The 24,556-nt window shown below is 40.5% G+C and overlaps 1 protein-coding gene across 6 annotated transcripts in view; it reads left to right on the top strand.

Moving 5' to 3' along the window:
• The window catches only part of LOC138751792 (sickle tail protein homolog), a 689,307-nt gene that overhangs the window by 81,411 nt on the left and 583,340 nt on the right, over positions 1-24,556 (top strand). For 2 of the 6 annotated variants that reach the window (XM_069914587.1, XM_069914586.1), the window contains exon 1: positions 12,944-13,302. The exons of 1 other annotated variant lie outside the window; for it this stretch is intronic. In XM_069914587.1, the coding sequence (XP_069770688.1) occupies positions 13,092-13,302 (211 nt within the window). In that variant the 5' untranslated portion in view covers positions 12,944-13,091. Of the gene's footprint in view, positions 1-12,937; positions 13,303-24,556 lie in introns of those variants that run through there. 3 more of the 6 variants (XM_069914602.1, XM_069914595.1, XM_069914588.1) reach the window with 3 other exon arrangements.

Below are 24,556 nucleotides of genomic sequence, written 5' to 3'. Positions count from 1 at the left end.
ATGGCTCCAGTGGTGATGTCTACTTCTGGCGACTGGGTTGCTCTCATTAGGGGTGTCCTAGGTGGTCCACATTGCACCACAGAATAGTACCATCATATGCGAATGGGGTGGTTTCGTGTTTGTCCACAGAGAACGCACAGAACACCCCTGCAACGGCCATATGAAGGGCCTAATAAAATAATTCATGACGACCTGTATCTTAGATATTGGGGGCAAGGAAGAAACTTTCACACTGAACTGCCTCAAGAATGCAAATATGGGAGCCTTACATTAAATACAATAGCGAAAACCTACCGGGGACAAACATTACCTAAGTTGATGGAAGGAGAAGGAAAGAAAAGAATGGACTCAGTAGAATTTCTGGTGTTTTTTTTTTTGTTGAGTGACAACATTGTCTGACTGGTTTAATGTATCCTAGATTGTATACCTTAAATGGATGGGAGGGGGGGGTGGGTGGGGGGGGTGGGTTGGGAGGAGGGAGGGGGGGGAGAAAAAGGCATTGTATATGTGTGAAAAAGAAAAAGTGTATATCATGGCTAATGTGATTTATGGTGTGAAAAATAAAAAATTAAAAAAAAAGAATGCACCCCTTGATGTTGAACAGGTGGTTATGATTCTGGCTAACTCACAAACGAGGCAGACCTTGAAAAAAGGACAATCCAAGATCACTGCCATCACTGATGCTGGTTCTTGGGGGGGAGTGGGGGGAGGGGACTCATTTAACGTCACACCTGCACAGTGAGCAAACCAACCCCAGCAATCGTGGACAGGAAAGCAAGTGATGGCATCGAGCAGGGTTTTAGATGCAGGGGGAGCCTCGCAAGGGAAGCCCATGTCATTTCTGCCTCTCTGGACATGGGGGTCAAAAGGAAAGGGTGCAGGTGTTTGGTTTTGAGTAAAGAGAAATTGCTGGACTCCGCTTATTTCTTTCACACTTCTTGCTCAACACAGCCAACCTCCATTGCTCATTGTGGCACACTGCCATAATAGTTTTAAATTTAACAGAGACACATGAAAATACTTTAATAGGAGGGGATTTTAATTTTTACTTAGACTCATTGCTAGATAAGTCCACTTGAGTAATGATGAGATAGAAAGCTACTAAAGCTACATTGGGTTTGATGAAAAATTTGAATTTAATTGATGGAGAATAATCCACCCTGGAGAGAAGGTCTATTCATTTTATTCTAGTGTGTTTGAGTCTTATTCTAGAATTGATCTCTTTTTGGTTTGGCTCAAAAAAAATCTAGGATTTTAAAATTTTTAAAAATTTTTCACACTATGAAACCATACTGATCAAAATACACACAATTTCCCTCTTGAATATACATAGTGTCATTTTTTCCCCTTTCCCCTCCTTCCCTCCCTCCTTCACCCCCCCCACCCACTCAACATTCAACATATATGATACATTAAACCCATTAAACAATGTCCTCACACAATAAAAATAAACAAGAAAATTGTGTCATCTACTTTTACATACTGGGTCAGTTCATTTCATCTTCTTCTGTCATTTTAGGTGGTGGAGGTCCGCAATAGGACTTCTCTGTTGTGTTCCATGTACGGTTCCCAAATTTTTTGAATTAAACAAATCTATTTTAGGTGCTTGTTCCTGTAATAAGATGTATGCTATTGAAATAAATGTTTTAGTTTTGTTCTCTGCACTTTTCTTGGAGCTGTCTGAGGGCAAAGACCATGTCAGTGGTTCCTCTGTTTGCGCGAAAGCCGCACTGTGATTCTGGGAGAATATTCTCAGCGACACTAGGTATTATTCTATTTAGTAGAATCCTAGCGAAGATTTTGCCTGCAATGGAGAGCAACGTGATTCCCCTGTAGTTTGAGCAGTCTGATTTCTCAGAGAACAAAACAAAGGACTCTACATCACCTTTGTTGACCTCACCAAAGCCTTCGACACCGTGAGCAGGAAAGGGCTTTGGCAAATACTAGAGCGCATCGGATGTCCCCCAAAGTTCCTCAACATGATTATCCAACTGCACGAAAACCAACAAGGTCGGGTCAGATACAGCAATGAGCTCTCTGAACCCTTCTCCATTAACAATGGCGTGAAGCAAGGCTGTGTTCTCGCACCAACCCTCTTTTCAATCTTCTTCAGCATGATGCTGAACCAAGCCATGAAAGACCCCAACAATGAAGACGCTGTTTACATCTGGTACCGCACGGATGGCAGTCTCTTCAATCTGAGGCGCCTGCAAGCTCACACCAAGACACAAGAGAAACTTGTCCGTGAACTACTCTTTGCAGATGATGCCGCTTTAGTTGCCCATTCAGAGCCAGCTCTTCAGCGCTTGACGTCCTGCTTTGCGGAAACTGCCAAAATGTTTGGCCTGGAAGTCAGCCTGAAGAAAACTGAGGTCCTCCATCAGCCAGCTCCCCACCATGACTACCAGCCCCCCCACATCTCCATCGGGCACACAAAACTCAAAACGGTCAACCAGTTTACCTATCTCGGCTGCACCATTTCATCAGATGCAAGGATCGACAATGAGATAGACAACAGACTCGCCAAGGCAAATAGCGCCTTTGGAAGACTACACAAAAGAGTCTGGAAAAACAACCAACTGAAAAACCTCACAAAGATAAGCGTATACAGAGCCGTTGTCATACCCACACTCCTGTTCGGCTCCGAATCATGGGTCCTCTACCGGCACCACCTACGGCTCCTAGAACGCTTCCACCAGCGTTGTCTCTGCTCCATCCTCAACATCCATTGGAGCGCTCACACCCCTAACGTCGAGGTACTCGAGATGGCAGAGGTCGACAGCATCGAGTCCACGCTGCTGAAGATCCAGCTCGCTGGATGGGTCACGTCTCCAGAATGGAGGACCATCGCCTTCCCAAGATCGTATTATATGGTGAGCTCTCCACTGGCCACCGTGACAGAGGTGCACCAAAGAAAAGGTACAAGGACTGCCTAAAGAAATCTCTTGGTGCCTGCCACATTGACCACCGCCAGTGGGCTGATAACGCCTCAAACCGTGCATCTTGGCGCCTCACAGTTTGGCGGGCAGCAGCCTCCTTTGAAGAAGACCGCAGAGCCCACCTCACTGACAAAAGGCAAAGGAGGAAAAACCCAACACCCAACCCCAACCAACCAATTTTCCCTTGCAACCGCTGCAATCGTGTCTGCCTGTCCCGCATCGGACTGGTCAGCCACAAACGAGCCTGCAGCTGACGTGGACTTTTTACCCCCTCCATAAATCTTCGTCCGCGAAGCCAAGCCAAAGAGAGAAGAAGAAATGTTTTAGTCATTCCATCCACTATGATTGGTTCCAAATTGGTACAATTTAAAAAAAAATATTGGGTCATAATTTCTCTCTTAAATAGGCTCTTAATTGAAAATAACAAAATAATGTATTACGAGGAATATCATATTTAATTTTTAGTTGGTCAAACGACATCTATCTATTGGTTTCATTACAATTTCAAAATTTTCAAATTCCTTTATTTTTCCAAATATTAAAAAAGGATAATCTTTTGAAAAAAAATAATAGAGGATTAATTATAGGCGTTTTTAATTAAAGAAGGTTTCCATCAATTTCTAGCTTAACTTTATTCCAAATATTAAGCAAATGTTTTAATATCAGAGCAACTTTAACCATTGTTATTAATTTTGGTTCCCATTCACAAATAAACTCTTCTGGTATGGTTTCTCCAATTTTATTGAATTCAATTTCCACCCAAGATGGTTTAATTTTTAAAAACAAGGAAACTAAAAATCTTAATTGTGCTACCTTATAATAATTCTTAAAATTACAAAGTTGTATTCATATTTCCATGTTAACTTTTCTAATAACTTTCTTACCATTTTCCCTTTGCAAAGAAATTTCCTAACTTGTTTATTTAAATCTTGGAAAAAATTTTGAGGTATAGAAATAGGTCAACTTTGAAATAAATATTGAATTCTTGGAAAATATTCATTTTGATACAATTATCTCTTCCTATTAACAAAATAGACAAATTTATCCATTTCTTTAAATCTTCATTTATCTTTTTAAATATTGGAATATAATTTAATTTATAATTTTTTCAAATTTTTCTCAATACATATACCTAAGTGTTTAATCTTATCTGTCCATTTAAATTGACCGTCTCGTCAATATTGTCTCCTTGTACCAATTCCATTACTTCACTTTTATCTCAGTTTATTTTATAACTTGAGCCTTTCCCATATTCTAACAACTGACTATAAAGTCTTGGTAATGATAAATGTTGATGAGATAAATAAACTAATAAATTGTCAGCAAATAAACTAATTTTGTGTTCAATCTGATTTATTACAAACCCTTTCAACTGTCAGTCATCTCTAATCTTTTGCAGAAGTGGCTCTCAAGCTAAGGGAAACAAAACTGGTGATAAAGGGCATCATTATCTACTAGATCTGGTTAATAAAAAGATTGAGATACCTGTCCATTTGTTATTACCTTAGCTTTAGGATTTCAATATAATGCCTTCATCAAATTTATAAAATTCAAACCAAAATCCAATTTACTCAAAACCTTACATTTAAAAAGTCCCATTCTAACCTATCAAAGGCTTTTTTCTGCATCTAAAGCCAGTATTACACTCAAATTTTTTCTCTTCTGTGCTAAATGAATTAATATATTTTCTGAAGTTTGTCTATTTTTAAAAAAACATGTCTGGTCCATATTTATCAATTCAGCAAGATTATCATTAATCCTATTCGCTAATACTTTTGTTATAATTTTATAATCAACATTCAATAAAGATGAAGGACTATATGAAGCTGGTTTTAATGCATCTCTTTTTAGGAATAGCTGTAATTATCATGGTAAAAGTTTCTGGTAGATAATTTAGTTTAAAGGCATGTTCTATTACCTTCATAAATAAAGGAATCAATGTCTTTAAATTCTTTATAAAATTCAGCTGGGAACACATCTTTTCCTGGAGATTTATTATTTTGTAAACTATTAACTGCATCATAAAGCTCTTTTTCAGTAATAGGACTATCTAAGATACTTTCTGTTAAACTTGGTAATACCATTTATGACAAATATTCATCTATAGCCTCCTCATAAAATGATTCAGATGTATACAACTTTTCATAAAATTCCTTAAATCATTTTTTTTGTGGTTTAAATGTCACTTCATTATTATTCTGTAGTATTGCATTAATTGTTCTAGATTGTTCTGCTTTTATTTGCCAAGCTAAAACTTTGTGATCTTTCTCTTAATTCATAGTATTTTTGCTTAGACAGAAATTCCAGAAATATTTTTGATGGCAATAATTAGTGTGATTCAAAGTTGTATTCCTTTAGAAAAAAAAAATACATAATTTAGGCAATAAATACTGTTTTTACAAATTTGGCACCCATACACTCAAATAATGGTATTAAATTTGTAGTGATAACCTTCTTAACCCTCTGGTCCTGTGAAATTCTCAGTTTATGTTAGAACAGATGATTTGCACTGGACAACATTTCTCTTGCAATCCAAAGATCTCTTCTTTCTCCTTTTTATCTATAAAATTTTAATTTTTTCAGTTTGTGTTATTTCTTTGAGGGGGTGGGATGAAAATGATCATGTATGTAATCATTTTGTATTTTTATATCTTCTTTCTTTGGCTTGGCTTCGCGGACGAAGATTTATGGAGGGGGTAAAAAAAGTCCACGTCAGCTGCAGGCTCGTTTGTGGCTGACAAGTCCGATGCGGGACAGGCAGACACGATTGCAGCGGTTGCAGGGGAAAATTGGTTGGTTGGGGTTGGGTGTTGGGTTTTTCCTCCTTTGCCTTTTGTCAGTGAGGTGGGCCCTGCGGTCTTCTTCAAAGGAGGTTGCTGCCCGCCAAACTGTGAGGCGCCAAGATGCACGGTTTGAGGCGTTATCAGCCCACTGGCGGTGGTCAATATGGCAGGCACCAAGAGATTTCTTTAGGCAGTCCTTGTACCTTTTCTTTGGTGCACCTCTGTCACGGTGGCCAGTGGAGAGCTCGCCATATAACACGATCTTGGGAAGGCGATGGTCCTCCATTCTGGAGACGTGACCCATCCAGCGCAGCTTGATCTTCAGCAGCGTGGACTCGATGCTGTCGAATAATTATAATTAATGCATGTGGAATATTAAATAAAATATTTAAAAAGTCATTTGGCCCTCAGAGCCACCATTGGCCCTGTTCCCTAATTTCTTTCTTTCTAAATAATATTATCTCTTTCTAAGACCATAAGACGGTAGCAGAATTATGCCATTCAGCCCTTTGAGTCTCCTCTGCCATTCAAATCATGGTTAATGTATTATTTTTCTTTCAACCCCTTCTCCAGCCTTGTTCCTATAACCTTTGAAACCTTTACTAATCAAGAACCTTCTATCCTCTATGTTAAATCTACCTAATGACTAGGTTCTCCACCACTGCCTGTGGCGAGAAATTTCACAGATATGCACCCTTTGGCTGAAACAATAAAACACAACTCTTGAGAGTAATGGAGTGATTGGAGTAAAAACACAAAAATGATGGAGGAAGTAAGGATATATAGCCAACATTTCAGGCTTGAACCCTTCAGGGTATGAACAAAAAAATGGCAGGTGCCAGAATTTTTGTGTATTTACAGCAATCACAGTGGCTGCAGATTTTGGGATTCACTCCATTCAGTTGCTCAACTGCACAATCCCTTTTGAGTGATGTCTACCTTAAAGTTTTCCTTTCTTTGAAGGGAGTTCTGTGAGAGTCTCTGTCACTGCTCCTCTCTGCACTCCCTGCTGCTCTCAAACTCTGACCTTTACTCACCATAGCCCCATGTCTTTCCTGGCTACTTACCTCCACCTCCATCTGGTTCCACATGATTTCCAGCTCAGATTCCTGGCCTCCCAGTTTGGCCCTCACAAGAATCTTGGGCATTTGTGCTGCATTGACTATTGATTGCTTCTCTAACCGTATCCTGCAGACCACCCTCGCCACCATGTGCAGATACTAGTGGGCCCTCACTCTCTGGCTATCACAGCTCACTTTACTTACCATGACCTCTCTTGCACTTCATCATCCACCATTCAACTGCTGGTTCTATATTCACTGGCCGTCCATCATGGATTGAAAGCTCGCCTTCTTGGAGACTGCATTCTCTGCGACCTTTGACACGGTTCTCTATCTGGGCCCTGGTGGACTTCAGGGCTGAACCTCCATCGCAAACTTTCACAAACTAGCCCATCTCACCCTCTGCCTAATCCCTCTGACTTTCCCATCCCTCCCCTTCCTCCCTTGGATTCCTCAGATCTTCCATCTCCTAATACACCCCATCCTCTTTCCCCCAACACCCACCACTTTATTGACCCTGCCCCACTTCCACCCTTGCCTGATCTTTACCATCCCTTCTGATCTTACCTTTCAGATGGAACATTGTTAGCAGAGGCCTTGCCTTCGTCTCCTTTCACCCTTAAACTCAGCACACACTATGATACCAACTTATCGGCTCTGCCTCCACGCCTACTGCCAAATCCAGGATTCTCCACCCACACCATTATAGACCCCTTCTCCTGTCTTAATTAAACTGTCATCCTCCTCCTGGACACCTTGTTTAGACCTTCCACCCACTCTGAGCCTTTTATATTTGAACAAACCCAATCATTCCAGTAGATCCATCATCTCTTACTCCACTTACTTGGACTGTTTGACTTTATTCCCACCCCCATCCCCCCACGCCACCGGTCCAGTTCCTCCCCACCTACATCTGCAATACTTCACATGGCCTCCATCACTTTAACAATTTTCAGTTCCCTGAACTCAACTGCCTCATCTGCACCATGGACATACAATTACTATACACCTCTATCCCTCATGCCGAAGACCTCAAAGCCCTTTGTTTCTTCCTCAACAACAGTCTCGATCAGTCCTCCTCTCCCACCACCCTTTTGTCTGGCAGAGCTTGTACTCACCCTTAATAACTTTGACTCATTCTACTTTCTCCAAGTCAAAGGAATGGCCATGGGTACCCTTTCATACTTTCCATTTCAGTATGGCCAGAGGTGTGATTACAGAAATAGGACTTGGTGTGGACTACACATCGACCCTTTTCATTTTAAGTCCTTAGATTTCTTTTGAGTTTCTTTTTAGTGTTATCTTTGAATGGCATTGCCATTGTGATTTTTTTTCCATTACAGGTCTTGATAGGGGTTGTGTGCCCCATTATGAGTGGGATCAAGATACTTTTTTGGAATGTATTTGCTATTGTGGGTGGGGTGAGGACAAATATGGAGTTTGGGCATGCATATGTACAGGAATGGCTTTGTTTATTAGATTTTGTAAGTCTGTGAAAACTAAGATAAAATTTTTAAAAAAAACTATGCATTGGCCATCTCACTTGTAATTTCATCCCTGTTCGGTATCTGATAATATTCCCTCTTTATATTAGCGGTCAAGTCTTTTGGGTCTATACACACACGTAGGTCACACACACCAATTAATTCATCCATTTTATGGCTGCTCCACTTTCTTTATGACCCCTAGTGATGACATTTGGTAGTGTTAATGCTTGAGCTTTTATTTTAGTGGTGCTGGAACCCACCTCGGAGCCATGCACTACTGGCTCTGTGTCCTCCTTTAACCATCTTGTAGGTGAATGGTAGAACTCTAAACCCCATGAAGATGTTTGGAAATTGATCCAGTGTTTCCTCAATGCTTTTCCATGCATTGTCGCTGTCAGTGTGTACACCCTCTTGACTAGGCTTTTGTCATGCTTTTGTCATGCTTTGTCATGTCCATCTGGGGCTATTGTGAACCAGAGATGGTACTCTTTCACCTTAAGTTTACATGTATCTTTCGTGTTAATGCTCTGTCCATTGTAGACTTTGAGCAGTACAGGATTTGCATGGATGTCACACTCACAGATCAAATTGACCTTTGCCCATGTTGTCACATTTGTGGCCCGAAATGTGAAGTTAATAAAACATCAAACACAAGTTTTATCAGGTAAACTTCTCAGAGTCTTTATTCTCCAGTTTCCTTTGTTCTCCTGCTTGTGCTCTTATCTCTCTCTCATACCACGTGACTTCCGGTACATCTCATACATATTCATTATCATGACACATGTGTTCAGCTTGAAAGGAATAATTGTTCCATTTGTATGTAATAGAGCAATTTCTTCTATATTGTGTGCAGTGTCTTCTATAGTGTGCACACTTTTCTCTTTGGAACATCATTGCTTTCCATAGTGATTCTGCCTTTGCACTTATTACAGAGTTTTGCAAAGGCAGGGCATTGTTTTGGTGTATGTTGAGTGCCGTATCGTTTGCAATTTAATGTTCTCCATCTTTTTGTTGTTTCCTATATCTCATTCTTTGTGTGTGTGTGTGTGTCCTGACACTGTAGCGACAACTATGCCTTCATTTTCACTGGCTTTTGCACTATCACCGAACTTTTTGGCAGCTCCAGCTAAGGTAAGCTCTGTCTCTCACTGCGACCTCTCACTTTCTTATCAATAATCTTGAACACAATTTGATCACGGATCATTGAATCTTGTTGATTCCAAAATTGCATGTTTTTTGGTTTTACTTTTTAAAAATATAAATGGGCTCACAGCTGTGTGTGCGAGCAAAACACGTGCCTCTCAAACATTTCATTTTTCTTTGGTGAACAGTATTCATCAAACATCTTGATAACCTTGTCGAACTTATGGAAATATCTGCGCATTGGATTGGGGATCCTGCCTACTCACTGCAAAAATGGCTGATGAAGGTGTTCACGCAACATCACGCCATTGATCATCATAAGACCACATTTAAATTCAGACTAAGCTCCGCTAGAATAGTTGTGGAGAATGCATTTGATCATCTCAAAGGTCACTGGAGGTGCCCGTCCAAACGAATAAATAATAATTCCAACTTTGTGTCAGATGTAGCTGTCACCTGCTGCGTCTTGCATAATATCTGTGAGCTTAAAAAGGAGAACTTCTGGAAGAGTGGAGGGTTGAAATCTTTGATCTCCCTCCTCCAGAAAATGTCCCTTATAGTGGTGCCACAGGCTGTGGTCCACAGGCCATACGTAAGACTAGAATGACAGTCTTATGTGGAAATGAGGATAATGACTGAGTATAATCCTATAAGGGTCTATAAAATTTTATTGCTTGTCCTTGAACATAGTCCAATTGTTAAACTCGAAATTAAAATAAAACAACTGTAGAATAGCCATTGGAACTTTATGTGCAACATCAACGTAAACATGGACAATAATTGTCAATAAAGGCAGTGCAAAAACTTTCTTGAATAAAATGTTAACATCTTTAAAACCTATTTGGCAAGTTTTCATTCATATTGACCTTCAACTTGACTTCAACGTACTACAGAATTGTAAATTTTACAACTTCATTGAAGAACGAAGGTTGTAAATGGATCATTCAATATCCTCATCCTCCAGCAGGTGAATGAAGGAGTTGAGATAATGGCCAATAATGGCTTGATCAGCTGAACCCTCAGCTCCTACCAGTGATGAGTGTGTCCCACCAGAGGGGTTGATAAGGGTTGGGATGTAGACTGGGTGCACCACTGGAGACGCAAGATGGCCACGGGAAGTGGAATGCTGTGTAGGTTGGCAAGAGGGAGGAGAATGGGATGGGGGGGGGGGGTTGACGGTCATGGATGCCAGGAGGGGTATGCAAAAAGGCACAAAGCATCATGGTGGCAGAGACTGGATGGAATGATGGGGAGGCTGGTGGGAAGGGGGATGCAAGAGGCCGACCAAGGGTGGAAGGAGACTGAATGGTGGAGGGCCAAGGTTGGACTTGCCCAATCACTTTGATTGATGAGGCCAGTCTGCTTATAACTGCTGTCTGTCCCTGCATCTCCTGTTGAAACTCTGTTATCAGGTGTGCCAATTTTCAGCCTGGCACACCTGTTGCAGTGCCCACTGTTGCTCCTGTATCAGCCCCTGCAATGTCCCAGCCTACCTCTCCCTCTGCTTGTTTTAGTTCATGGTCTATCTGGTCCATTTCAGCAAAGAGCACACACATATCATTTGCCGTCTCTTGCCGCTTCATGGGCTTCTTGCATCTCAACCTCTGTCTCGCACCTACATATCGGTGAGACAAGTATGTGAATTAAATGCCACGTCCTCGTGTTTAATTCAAACAAAAATTTTCTTTGAGCAAATTAATTACGAGTCTTACCAGCTCCTGGTACAGCAGAAGGTGTAATCCCTGTATTATCACCAATTGTTGTCGGGTCAATTGCCATCTGTTGATCAACCAAGGTTGTGACAGGAGATGAGGCAACAGTAGAGGTTGAGGTACTGGGGGAGGGGAGGGCACGAGGAACAGATGAGGGACCAGGGGTGGTTGATGTGTCTGTTGGAGATGAGGCACAAGGGGTAAACTGTTTGTGCACCTCATCCTCCTCAGGTTGCAAACTGGGTCGAGGGGATTGCACATCAGCCCCCCTCAAAGTCTGAAGGTTGCCCACAAGGGTGAGAGGTGTAATCTGCCTGCTTGAACCCCAGATGTCATAAGCAAGATTAAAATAAGGCCAGTCCCAGCGGTCTGCGCCACTACTCCCATTATGGTCCATGACCTGGTGCATCTTCCTCCTGAATGTTTTTAATTTGTTGATAACCTATCTCTTGTCCCTTTTATACCCAGTTCCATGAGCTTTTGTGGCTCATAAAGTCGGCCATCCTTAATTGTGCCTGTTAACTTATAACCTGATGCTTCCTCCAACCTTAATGTTAGAAGCTGTTGCACCTCCCTATCACCCCAGTTTGCAGAAGCCATTATTTTTGTTCTATTTTAACTTTTTTCACTGATTTGAACCTCTTTAAAGTTAACCCAAATAAACTCTGATCTTGTGATAACAGCACTTAACAAACCCAGGTAATCTTCAGTGGAGAGATGGAGGAGGAATGTCTGGATTACCTTCACTCCAGCATATCTGCAGCTCACTTCCACCCAGACGCTGACGTGATCACACAAAAAATGATGTCATTTCAATCCCACAATGCAATTGCCCATTTCACACTTGCCCGACCATAGCGCCGGCGTCTGCAGATGCCGGGGATTGTACTAGGGGTCAAAGCCATCAATCCCCTGCATGAGATGCTGGCATTGAGCAAATTTTGCTTTCACACGTGCCACTTTAAAGGCCAATTGGCATTTGATTCTTGGGATCACTTGCAAGTGTGAAAGGGGCTAATGATGTCTGTTTCGAAAGAACATTATGAAAAAAAATCAACCTTAATTTTGCTTCAGTCTTTATTCTAATTGTTTGTAGCAATTCACGTTTCTTTCATTGCAAGAGGTCATGAATCTCACTGAAAATATGTATTTGCATTATTAGTAAAAAAAACTTTTGGTTTCTGAAATTCTGGATAATGTTTGTTGCTTTATTTCCGCCTGTTTGTTTCTGTAGTAGTTTTTTAAGAATTTACATAATGTTGCAGGTAATTAAGGAAATGGTAGCATGATCAAGGGAACAATTTGAATTTTTTGTCTTTTTAAAAGTGACATGCAGGTTGTTTTTGAAATAAATCTGTTTTGTATATCTGAAATTGCCAGCATGAATGCATCCCGTAACATTATGTGTAATCCTAACTGTGGGCAGCCTGGTGTTGACAGAAGCAAGTATTTGATAATTACAGAGTAAATCTGTTGAATATTGTTGAAACAGGAGATGTTAAAAGAGGAACTTTGTAGTTGATTTATGGCAGCTGGACTATTGCAATAAATGATGATTCATTGCTTTCTGACTTTACATCTGGTTTATTTTTTCCCTGTCATACCTGAGAGGCCAGTGAAGGTGAAATTCCTGGTATGCTTCTGTGCTGCTCAGTGTCTAGTCTCTGCTTGTTTCAGGGTTTAATAACATCTGACAGAGCATCTGTTCCCAGTACGTGAGACCCACCAGCAGCAGACCGGTCATAGACTTCAACCCAACATATCCACATTCCACTGGCCTGCATAAACTGTCTGTGAAATCACACAGTGCCTTTTTGTTTCTATCAGTGATGTTCTACTGTTGCACTGAATTTCAGTTCAGCTGAGCCATGCACTCCATGTTCAACATTTGCATGTAGGCCTTCTTGTATTGGTTGTAGAGTTTGTGTCCGGAGGACATTGCAGCAAAAAGAAAACGTGCAGAAAAATGCCCAAGCCATCACGACTGGTCAGACCTTCGTCAGTCAGTTTCTCTTCTAAGCTCTGTACAGAAAGGAAAGAAGACTCCAGCCACAAATCAAAGACTGCTAGCTTGGGTCAAAAGCTCCAGAGGACTGGAAGTGAAGGGACCCTAAGTAAGATACAGCCAGTGCAGGTTATGCCACTTACTGCACAGAAGAAAAGTTGTATTTCAAAAGGTAATGTTTAATATTTAAAATTGCATGTGAACTTGTACACCCAGCATTATATTTTTAAGGTTTTACAAGATTACCTTAATCAGTTCTAATAAATTGGAAGAATAACGTTGAATGTGTTGCAGGATAGTCATGGTCAAATAGTGTTAATATTTATTATTTTAACTATTGAATTTTCCATCAAAGCAGTGCTTGCCAGATGTACATAATTCAATTCTACAATGTAATCTGTTTGTGACATGTAATAGTGTTTCTTTTGTTTACATTGTAATTATTTGAAAAGCTGCTTATCCCTTTCAATGCTGACTATTCAAATCCAGAGAATTGGTCAGATTTATTGATGATTGATAGGAAATAAATTTATTGGATAGGTAGCGTGCGATTGGAATGAAGAATAACCAGTACGGTAAAAACAATGGGGGTGTCACAGATGTTAAGTATAGAAGGTTCATGAATGTATTGTGGCCTAGAAATTCTTAAATGTAACCGAACACTGGTGTGTGAGAAACTTTACACAGATCCTATGTGCACTTGAATCTCACTTTTGTTTGGTCTGCCTGCACTTTTCTTTCACCAGAGTCAATTCCTGATTGGGATCATTCACTCTTTTGGAAAATAAAAATTCCTGATTTATTTCTGGCCCTTCGGCCAATCTTTTTTTTAAAAAAAAGTGTACTGATTGGTTGACAAACCTTCTGCCAACAAGAATAATTTCCTCTTTACTCTGTCGAGCCTGATTTTTGAACATGTCTGTCAAACCCTATAATCTCTACATCTCCAGTCTCTCTACACTGATACCTTTCATAAATGCTTTTCAACAACCTCCTGAGACCCTTCACTTCCATTCCATAATGCAGAGGGTAAAACTGAACAGAGCACACCAATTCAAGGCCAATCAAAGCATTGCAAAATAACTTGGTGATTACACCTGCTTCCCCATCCCTTGATCAGAGTCCACTATCCTCCAAGAATGAATGCTCAGCTCCAACCTTGCTTCTCTGGATCCCCTCCGTCCCTCCCCCCCCCCCCCCCCACCCCCCACGCTTTCTGTGTCATACACTAATTAATCTTCTCCCAGGACTTCTAATTTAATCTCTAACCCAAATTCCTCTAGATAATGAGTTGAGGTGGTAATTAATAAAAAAATATTAATTTTAAAATAAAAATTCAAGTAGTCATGGGGAAGAATAGGCTGGTGAATTCAGGCTCAATGATGGACTGGTTATGCGACATGACTGATTTATCTAGAGGCCTGGATAGTCAGTGAATGAGTGTTCAACTCCATCCAGATAACTTTTTCCAGATTTTTAAGGATCAGGCAGGCTAACTGATTCATTGACGGCCTTTGGTGAGAAATCCTTCTGTCGTCTTTGTGACCCTGTTCCTTTTTTTTAATGGAGTTCATTCTTTTGTCATTCACTTGCATCAAACTGCTTAAATTTAACAGCATGTGGTAACGACTTTACAGCACAGATTCCTTTGATTTAAGAAGAGCACTTGACTTAAATATCATCCGTGTAACTGATGCCAGCAACTAGTGTACCTGTATTTATCTCTTTTTTTAAAAAAAAAACCAGAATAATGGTAGGCTTTAAACTTTTTCTCCTCACCACCAGTGTGATCTCAAATAAAGGACTAACAGGCGGACTTGAAGCTTCAAGTTTACTTTGAGCACCAACATGATTCCTTGTTGGATGCCTTTAAAATTTTTTTTAAAATAAAAGTGAAGTCATGTCACGACAAATCCATTTGTGAACCGTTGACTTGTTTTTATAATGTTTAGTATCTTTTATGTTTGATCTTCAAAGCTCTATTTTTAGTTTGTTACACGCCTGTAGATTTTTATCCATAGAATGTGAAATGAAATATGGTTTACCTACTTGGAATAATATTACAAAGGTAGAGATTTGTTTACTTTCAGCCTGGCCCTTTTTTACCACTGTGTCTAATTACTGTAAGGGAAAAAGGAATGCAAGCTTGAGGTCAATTTCAGTTCATGTGGGGACTTGACTGCGTTGGAATGTGCTTTTAAATTTGGCCTAACATGAGATTACCACTTTCATTTCTCCTTTTACATGAAACATTTTCTTAAATTAAATTGTGATTATTTTTTATCTCTCTCTCTGAGAGCATCCATTACAAATTTAGGAACAAGCTATCCACAGTTGTAACCTTTTTTAAACTTTAATGGGCATGAAGATGCTTATGACATGCTTGTATTTCTGGCTGGTATTATTGGCAAATTTTGTTGTCCATGGGGATAGGCTTTATGCTCCTGGATCCTTGGAACCATCTGTGGGGAAGGTGGAGCCTGTCCAGGAGGGATAGGGTCCACCTAAATTGGAGTGGGACCAACATCCGAATGGGGTGGTTTGTGAGTTCTACTGGGAAAGGTTTGGAATAAGTTGGTAGGAAAATATTCCATTGGGGAGGAGAACAAGTTAATAAATCTAGTAGACAAAACAGAAGAATAAATGCATTTGAGTGGAATCCAAAGCTAAATTCCATCTATTTTAATGCAATGAGTCTAACTCGTGAAGTGGACAAACTCAAGGATTTACTTAACACATGGAACTGTTGCTATCACTGAGACATGGTTGACAGATGTGCAGGACTGGAAATGTAATATCCTGAGGTACAGACTTTTCAGACGAGATAGAGGAGGTGGCATTCCACTGTCAAGAAAAGCTTTGCTTAAATTATGAGGGAGAATGTGCCAGAAGGCTCTTCAAATGAACCCCGATGTAGTCACATTGCTGGAAGTGTATTTAGACCTCCCAAAAGTCAACAGGAAATAGAGGAATAAATTTCCAGTGAGAAAGATGAGAAATGCAATAAAAATTGGGTTGTCATACCGGGGAATTTGTTGCCCCAATGCTAACTGGAATTGCTTTAGATTAAAAGGTTCAGGGGGTGGAATGTTTTAGATGTGTTCAGGAGAGTCTTTTGATATGGTATGTAGACCAATGAGGGAAGGAACATTGATGGATCTTGTCTTGGGGAATGCAGTTAGTCAGGTGGAGGGAGTGTCAGTGGCAAAGTATTTTGGCAATGGTGATCATCACTGTACATTGCAAAGTCGTGAGGAGCAAAGACAAGGTTAGACCATGAATACATATCTTAAATTGAGGGAGGTAAGGTAATTTAAAACAAGGCAGGGCCTTGCAAAGATGGACTGGGACCATCAATTAGGAGGTAATTGAACTTTTTCACAGTGTGAAGCAATCATAGGTATAGCATGAGTGATATCAACACCATGGTTCTGCTGGGGTGAAAGCTAAGGGTAACGAGCACAGGGAATATCGATGGTTGGGTAAAAGGATGTAGAAGACCAAAGATAGGACAGGTCTGTCGAGTGTATAAAAAGTACAGGGAGATGCTTTAAAAAGGAAATTAGGAAGGCAGAAAGGATCACAAAATATTGTGGCATATTGAAAAGTGCTTTATAAGAATAATAAGGATTAAAAGAATAAACATGTAAAGAGTGGGAGCCAATTAAATTAAAATGACAAGGGTACAGGCAATAAACAAAGAAATAACCAAGGCACAGGACAATTTAACCTATGTGCAGATTGGCAAAATCAAGTTGGTTGGGAGGAATTCATAGAATGCATCTGCAATAGCTTTCTTGAACAGCATATTACAAACCTACACGTTTTCTTAGATCTGGCCTGTGAAATGAGATGGGTAATAATTGGGCATCCTCTCAGAAAGAGTGATCGGAGTATTGTTAAATTTCTGATAGAGATGGAGGGTGATAAAGCAAGATCAATGACAAGTATCAAAACCAGCGGTTTTCAAACTTTTTCCTTTCTACTCATATACTACCTCAAGTATAGGGATTACTTAAGGTGGTATGTGAGTGGAAATAAAAAGTTTGAAAACCACTGCTATAAAGGAAGATATCAAATTAAAAGCTAATGCATTCAAGATCCCTGAAGAGTAATGAAAAAAATTGAAGATTAGCAAAGTTTTAAAAAGCCACAAAAAACCATCAAGAAAGGAATATAGAAAGGAAAAATACTTTCTGAAAGCAAGCCAGCACAAAATATTTTATAAATAAAGCAAACAAATTACTGAAATGCCTTGAACAAGTGTTTTGTTGGTCTTCGCAGTGGAAGACACAGGTAACACGTTAAAGATTGATCTTGAGGAGGTGATGGGAGGTGAGGACCTTGGCAACGAGTGGTCCTAAATGTAGATAAGTTCCCTGGTCCCATGGATCTCAGTTCCGAAGGAAATGGCAGAAGTTACAGCAGATGTAGTTGTGGTACTTCACCAAAATTCTCAGGGCTCCGGGCAGCCTCCAACAGATTGGAATACAGCCAATGTAACATCACTTCTTTTGTAAAAAAAAAGTAAACAAAATGCAAGTAACTATAGACTAGTTAGTTTAATCTCTGTAGTAGGGAAAATGAATGGAGCATGAATTAGGTTTATTTGTCAACAAATACCTAATATCATGAGAAAGGTTCTTCTGCGAACAGACCAACAGGTTTTTTCTGGTATTAAATACAGCCATGTGTGGAGCACAATTTACAGAGTATAGGATTACAAGTGAAAAAGATTGTCAATAGGCACCAAGCAAGGTTAGTATGAGGGAATTGTAATGGGGTTCATTCAGGAGACTGATGGCTGCAGTGAAGAACTTTAAACCTGTTTATGTGTGTTTTCACACTCTTAAGCCTCATCCATAATGGAGAAGTGAAAAGAGCATGTCTGATATTTCATGTGCCTTTCGATACATTGGCTGTAGGAGATGTAGATGAAGTCCATAAGACATAGGAGTAGAATTAGGCCATTCACCCCATTGAGTCCACCCTGCCATTTCCATCATGGCTGATTTACCCTGTCATTGCCTTGTAATCCTTGATTCCCTTCCTTATTTAGAATGTATCTACTTCTATTTTAAGTATGCCCAGTGACAGCCTCCATAGCCATCTGTGGTAATGGATTCCATAGATTTACTACTCTCTGGGTAAAAGAAATTCTCATCATCTCTGCTCTGAAGGGGTATTTTTGTACTGTGAGGCTACACGCTCTAGTCCCAGACTTCCCCCACCTTGGGAAACATGCTCTTTGCATCCAAGGTACTTGATACTATGCATCAAGGTATTTCAGGACTTTTCTTCTATCGTGAGGATCTCGTCGAAATCAGAGTACATAGAGAGGAGGGAAGTTTTTCTCCATCTGGATAGAAATTGTTTCATCAGGCAGACACAGCATCGATTCAGGAAAGCCATTCTGATTAACAAATTAAGTATTTTTTGAGATTGTAGCAAACGCGGTGGATAGAGGAGGACCAGCAGATGTGGTACACTCGAATTTCCAGAAGATGTTCAACGTGATGCCATAGAAAACACCTCTGCATATGACAAGAATGAGTGGAATTGGTTAACCAATAGTAGGCAGAGAGTTGGGATAAATAGTTGGCAATCAGTGGTTAACAAAATATTACAGGGTCACAACTATTCACAGTATACATGATTTGGCGAGGACCAAGTATAACCTATCAAAGTTTACTGATACCAATGTTCTCTCTCATTTTTAGTAGTCAGTGTGCGCAAACCCTTGTGTGCAATTTTTTTTTCCCTGTGACAAAAGCATGTGCACATTGAATGCTTGTGCAAATGCAAGCTTGAAATGGTTTCAAGATAATTTTGGCACAGCCTATCTCTCATGGCTATTAAAACAGGAATGGCATGTTTTAATATAAGTATGATTGCATTCTATGAAGTATAATTATTAATTACTACATTATTTTAGGTAACTAACCTTTTGTGCGCCATTCATTTCCTTTGCGCGCTGGTCACAAAATATGTGCACGTGCACAGCTTAAAAGGGAAAATTGTGAGACTTCTGAGAGAATGCACAGACTTAAGATCGATAGGTCATCTGAGGGAGCAAGGATCTGTCAGATCGAGTGCACTATTGATAGAAGTGAGGGCATCCACTTTGGAAGGAAAAATAGTAAATTGATCCATTATTTGAATGGTGAAAAATTGCAGCATGTTGTTGTGCAGGACAACCTCAAGTATTTGTATATAAATTGTAAGTAGGGCTGAGCCCACAGCCAGATCAGCCACAATCTTATTGAATATTGGAGCAGGATCAACAAGCCAGATGGCCTATCTGCTCCTTTTTTGATTCTTGTGGCAAATGGAGCAAACCATGCACTGAGACAGAATGTATAAGTGAAGTGAATAATCTTCATCAGGATTTACCAAAAAATGGGCTTTGTAGCAAGGGGAAGGTGAAATGTTAAGTTCATGTCTCCATAAATGGAGGAGGTCTTGGTGGGCTTAAAGGCAGATGAGATCCCAGGGCTACATGGGATTTGTCCCAGGCTACAGTGGGATGCAAGGGAAGAGATGATTGAGATTTTAAAATCTTATCTGGCCACATGAGTGGATGACTAGAGGGTGGAAAATGTGGTCCCATCTTTTATCAGGGACAGTCTGACAATTATAGAATTGTGAGACTAATATTAGTAGTTGAAAAGTTGCTATTTTTTCGTGACTATGCGATTATGGTTACAATATTTTAAATAAAATCAGGGAAACTTGAGGCAAAATTTCTGAGCAAGGATTTCAAAGGTTCAAGCTTCCTTTTTTGTCATTATACTCTTTAACTTTTGCCTGTCATAAAGTTCTAGCAGTGTCCCTGACAATAAGAGAAAAAGAAGCAAGAGTCCCTGCAGAGACTGTGTCTGGATTTTCCTCCAGTGCTCCTGTAGCCTCTGCAGACACACAGGTCAATCCATCGGCAACGCGAGCTCCAGATCCAAACCTCCAATACAATCAGGGAAACATTCAGCTCCAGGGGGCAACTTCTGGATCCCGTGCCCACAGTGCCCTCTTGAACCCTGGTTCCAATACATGGTTCCCATGAGCCAGTCACCAGCAGCTCGCAACCTGTGTGAGTCCTTCGACCAGAGGTCGCCCACAGCCGGTGTGAGTCCTTCAGCTGCTGAGTCCCTCACTGTTCTGTTGCTGTGGTCACCATCTTGTAGAGTGGTCTCCTGAACTGCTGCTACTTAACGAGGGTTTTCTTCCTATTTCCATTTCCCTGCGCCAGTCCACAGTTCCCTTGAAACTCCTTGTGGAACACTGCCCAGCATGGGCACTAACCTCCGTGATTGCAGGATTAAAAAAAAAACTATCGACATCCGGTCCAGGCAGTTGGAACCCACAGAGCAGTGCTGTCTCCACTCTCCACTCTCCCGAGTCTGCAACAGCGACAGTGCTACAGATACAGCAGGTATGGCAGTAGTGCCATTTTCTGCATATGGGCCTATTTAGGGCAGAGATTAATAGATTCATGATTAGCCAGGGCATCAAAGGTGTGGGGAGAAAGCCAGGTAGGGAGCTGAGTGGGGAAAATGGCTCAGCTCATGACAAAATGGCGGGACAAATTTGATAGTCTGATTAACCTATGTGTTATGGTCTTGTATACATGAAGCAGTTTAATGTTGCTTTTGTATTGGAGCGTCTGTGTAGAAACAGAAACTGCAGTATTTATGTGAGGATTTTTTGCCCAACTTAAAACCTCGCACTTTATAATAAGCTTGTACATCTAGAGTTCTCAGTTAGGAACTTAAAGGCAGAAAAATGGTCCATTTGGGTCAGCAATAGTTAAATATTTTTTTTTGTTGCTGTCCTGAATGACAATTACTCAGTCCACTGCCAACTATGCTTTGAGGAGCTTTTACTAACGAATGGCTGAATGTATCTTCAAAGCACTGCTATCAGAGGTGGGTAGAGACTATTTTGGGAGTGTGTGCTGCCCTTGGCATTTGTATTTAGATGAAAATAGGTCATCCGCTCAACATGCAGTTGCTCTACTCCTTACTGCATCAGATTATCTATCACTCCATGTCATCACGTATCCTATTGCATGTTAACGGTGTCTTTTACTACTTTAAAGCCTTGATTCAAATATCCTTTATTTCAGGAAGTAAAAATTCAACCCCAGTCACATGCAGTAAATACATGGCACACTCTATATCTGTATCACTCCAGTTGAACTGAATTTCCACATTTGTTACAACATGCGTGGAACAGGCTGATGGGCTGGAAGGGCCTGTCACTGGGCTGTATCTCTTAATTAAAATAAAAAAAATTTTAAAATGCTTTTCAAATATAAAGTTTCAAATGTTGTGGGAACCACTCTTGAATTACTTTCATAATTTCTAGACATAATATAACTTTTATAATCTCCAGACATAATATTACTTTTCAAAATGTTTATATTTTGCCATTTTATTTGATGAATGAAGTATATTTTTTCTTTAGTCGTACACCTTGGGTTGGGGAAGAGGGTTTAGAATGGGTCTGTATGTGGAAAAATCTTTATTTTTCTCTCTTATAATTTGAATTGTGGTTATATGCACTTTATAGCTTGATAAGTTATCAAATTTGTTATTTGTAATTAATATTATCTATTCCATAATTGTTTTGTATATGCATGCTTATTTTTAGAAATTAATTAAAAAAATAAATAATTACGACAATATTACTTAACACAAGGCTGTTGATTGCTAATCGTGTTTCCACGATAAGTCTAAAAGTAAGAATCTGAATTCTGTCTCCACAGGCTATTTATTTGACTTATATATCTGCTATACAGCTAAAGAAATAAAAATTCAAGCCAAATAGACTCAATTGAAGAAACTTTGTGGGTCAAACAGCATCAGTGGGAGAAAAAGAATGGTCAACATTTTGAGCTGAAACCCTTTCAGGGAGGAGGAAAGTTGGAACAAAATCCATTGTATAGAGGACAGGGTGGGAGGGGAATGGCAGGGATCCCGCACAGGATTGCAAGAGAAAGACTAAGTAAGGTAGTGAGTATGGCTCATTGTTCATTCAGGAATCAGATGTTGGAGCTGTCCTTGTCCCATTGAGTGCTCATCTTCAGGTTCCCATAATGGTGGCAGAGTGCAGAGAGCATGGCGTGGGTGGTAGGGGTCTTTGCGAATAGAGGCAGCTCATCAAGTCAAATACAGTCTTGAGAACTTGCAGGAATTTTGCAAAACGACTTCAAAGCAACATAGTCAGAGTTCAAAGCAGACAGACTTCTGGCAATTCTGGATCGATCTCCAGCTTATCAGACTGCACATCTTCTCCCGTACGCAACTGGTACTCAAAGTCCCACTCAGCCGAGATCTGAGGCTGTGCCGCTGACTGTGCAGGGACTGTGTCACCCTGGTGCCACGAGATTTTTCCACTTCATCAAATCTTGTAACCTCCCGTACTCCATCAGGGATGTCAGAGACATCATGAGGGACCGCTGGGTCTGGGTGGAGTGCAAAGTCTTTAGAATAGCTGAGTATGGACTTCAAGGGTCCTCTTCCCTCCACCTACTGCAATGTGTATTTTCTCACGGTCCCCTTTGCCATCCCCCTACCTGGACATGACCACCATGGTCATCAGGGCATTGCGCAACTTATTCGCCCTGTTTGGATTCCCGTCATATGTCCACAGTGACTGGGGTGGGGGGGGGGGGGCTCATTTATGACTATAGCCCTCTATTTTACTTTCATCCATGTATCTGTTTTAGAGTTTCTAAAAATGCCCCTAATGTTTCAGCCTCAATTATCACCTCTGGCAAGGCATTCCAGGCACCCACAACTCTTCAGTATATTAAAAAAAAAACTTACCCCTGATGTCTCCCTTAAACTTTCCTCCCTTCACTTTGTACAGATGTCTCCTCTGATGTTTGCTACTCCTGCTGCCTTGGGGAAAAAGGTGCTGGCTGTCTACTTTATCTATGCCTCTCATAATCTTGTACATCTCTGGTAGTATGACTAATTAGTAAAATGGGAAGATTGAGAATCTTCACATGCTTTTTCTGCATAAATATGATTGATGTAAGAAAATAATTGTGACTTTTTGTCACAACTAAATTCTTCAGAGATCTCCTTCAATTAGTGTAAATCACTATTGTTATCAAACAATTTCCACTCACCTTAAGTAATCCCTATGCCATAGGTGCTCTGTAATTAGTAAGGGATTACTTAAGGTGGAATTGGGACCACTGGAATCACAGCGGAGACAACGAAATAACCACTCAAGGAGTTTCTAGAGTGTATCAAACGGGTGTACTCCATCACCTGTGCAACCTTTTAAAAGCCCAAATCACGTGCTCAACACGTGCTGATGTCACATGGCTGGTTCAATGGCTCCTGGGAGTGTAGTGCTGCCATAGGGCCACTACGTGGTCCTTCTCTCCCCACCCCCACCCCCAAACGGTCAGAAAAGTTTATCTTTTAGGTTGTCGACCTCTGCAACGGACTGTTGGCTGCTGCGGAGGGAAAGACTTGTCCTTCCTTGCTGTGATTTTTTTTAGCCAGCCATAGAATGTATGCCTCTACTGCTACAACCCTTGGGTCTTTAAATAAACACTTGCATAACAGGAGCCTAATGTCATCTGGCATTCATTCTAAAAAGAGCTGATCGAATAGCATATTGGGCCTTTTGCCAGCTGACAGGAACCCAGCATTTAATCTGAAGGGGCACAGTCTCCCAACCCATCAAAATGCCCTTTCCCTATGGGACATATCATATACACATAATAAAAGTGCTTTTAAAGCATTATACTTGCTGGTGTGTGGTGGATCCCGTAGGAAGTTGCCGACCCTCTTAACGATGGCCTGGTCCAGGGCACTGACAAGATGATAATAATGAGTGGTGTCCAATTTGACTTTGTGAAGATGAAATTGTGCTTCAGCCTGTTGGAACCACAGTTCAGGCTCATCTTTCCAGAAAAGCGGTAGCTTCACAGTAATGGCTGCAGAGTCCATGTTTGTCCAAAAATATGTTTTTAGACTCAATGGAGTCACCAATTGTGGCCACCTGAATCACAGAGGATACAATGAAATAATCACACAAGGCATTTCTCGATTGAATCAAATGGATTTACTCTTCATCACCCGCGTAACCTTTTAAAAGCACTTGATATGCGCTGATGTCATCACGCACTGATGTCACATGGTCAGTTTGATGCCTCCTGGGAGTTGTAGTGCCATCATAGTGCTGCTACAGTATGTAAGTGGAAAGAAAAAGTTTGAGAACCACTGTCTTAATTGTACTTAATTGACTTGTTATGTGCAAGATTTCATAACTCCAAATAAATAGGCCAATGACAATTTTTCTCAAACAAAATATTTCAGTAGCAATTGGGACTAGAGTAGTGATTCTCAACCGTCCCTTTCCACTCGCGTACTACCTTCAGTAATTCCTTACCAATCACAGAGCAC

This window comes from Narcine bancroftii, chromosome 1, assembly GCF_036971445.1.
Source record: "Narcine bancroftii isolate sNarBan1 chromosome 1, sNarBan1.hap1, whole genome shotgun sequence".
Classification (NCBI taxonomy): domain Eukaryota; kingdom Metazoa; phylum Chordata; class Chondrichthyes; order Torpediniformes; family Narcinidae; genus Narcine; species Narcine bancroftii.
The sequence above is the reverse complement of the archived record's forward strand: the minus strand, read 5'-3'. Positions and strand labels throughout refer to the sequence as shown.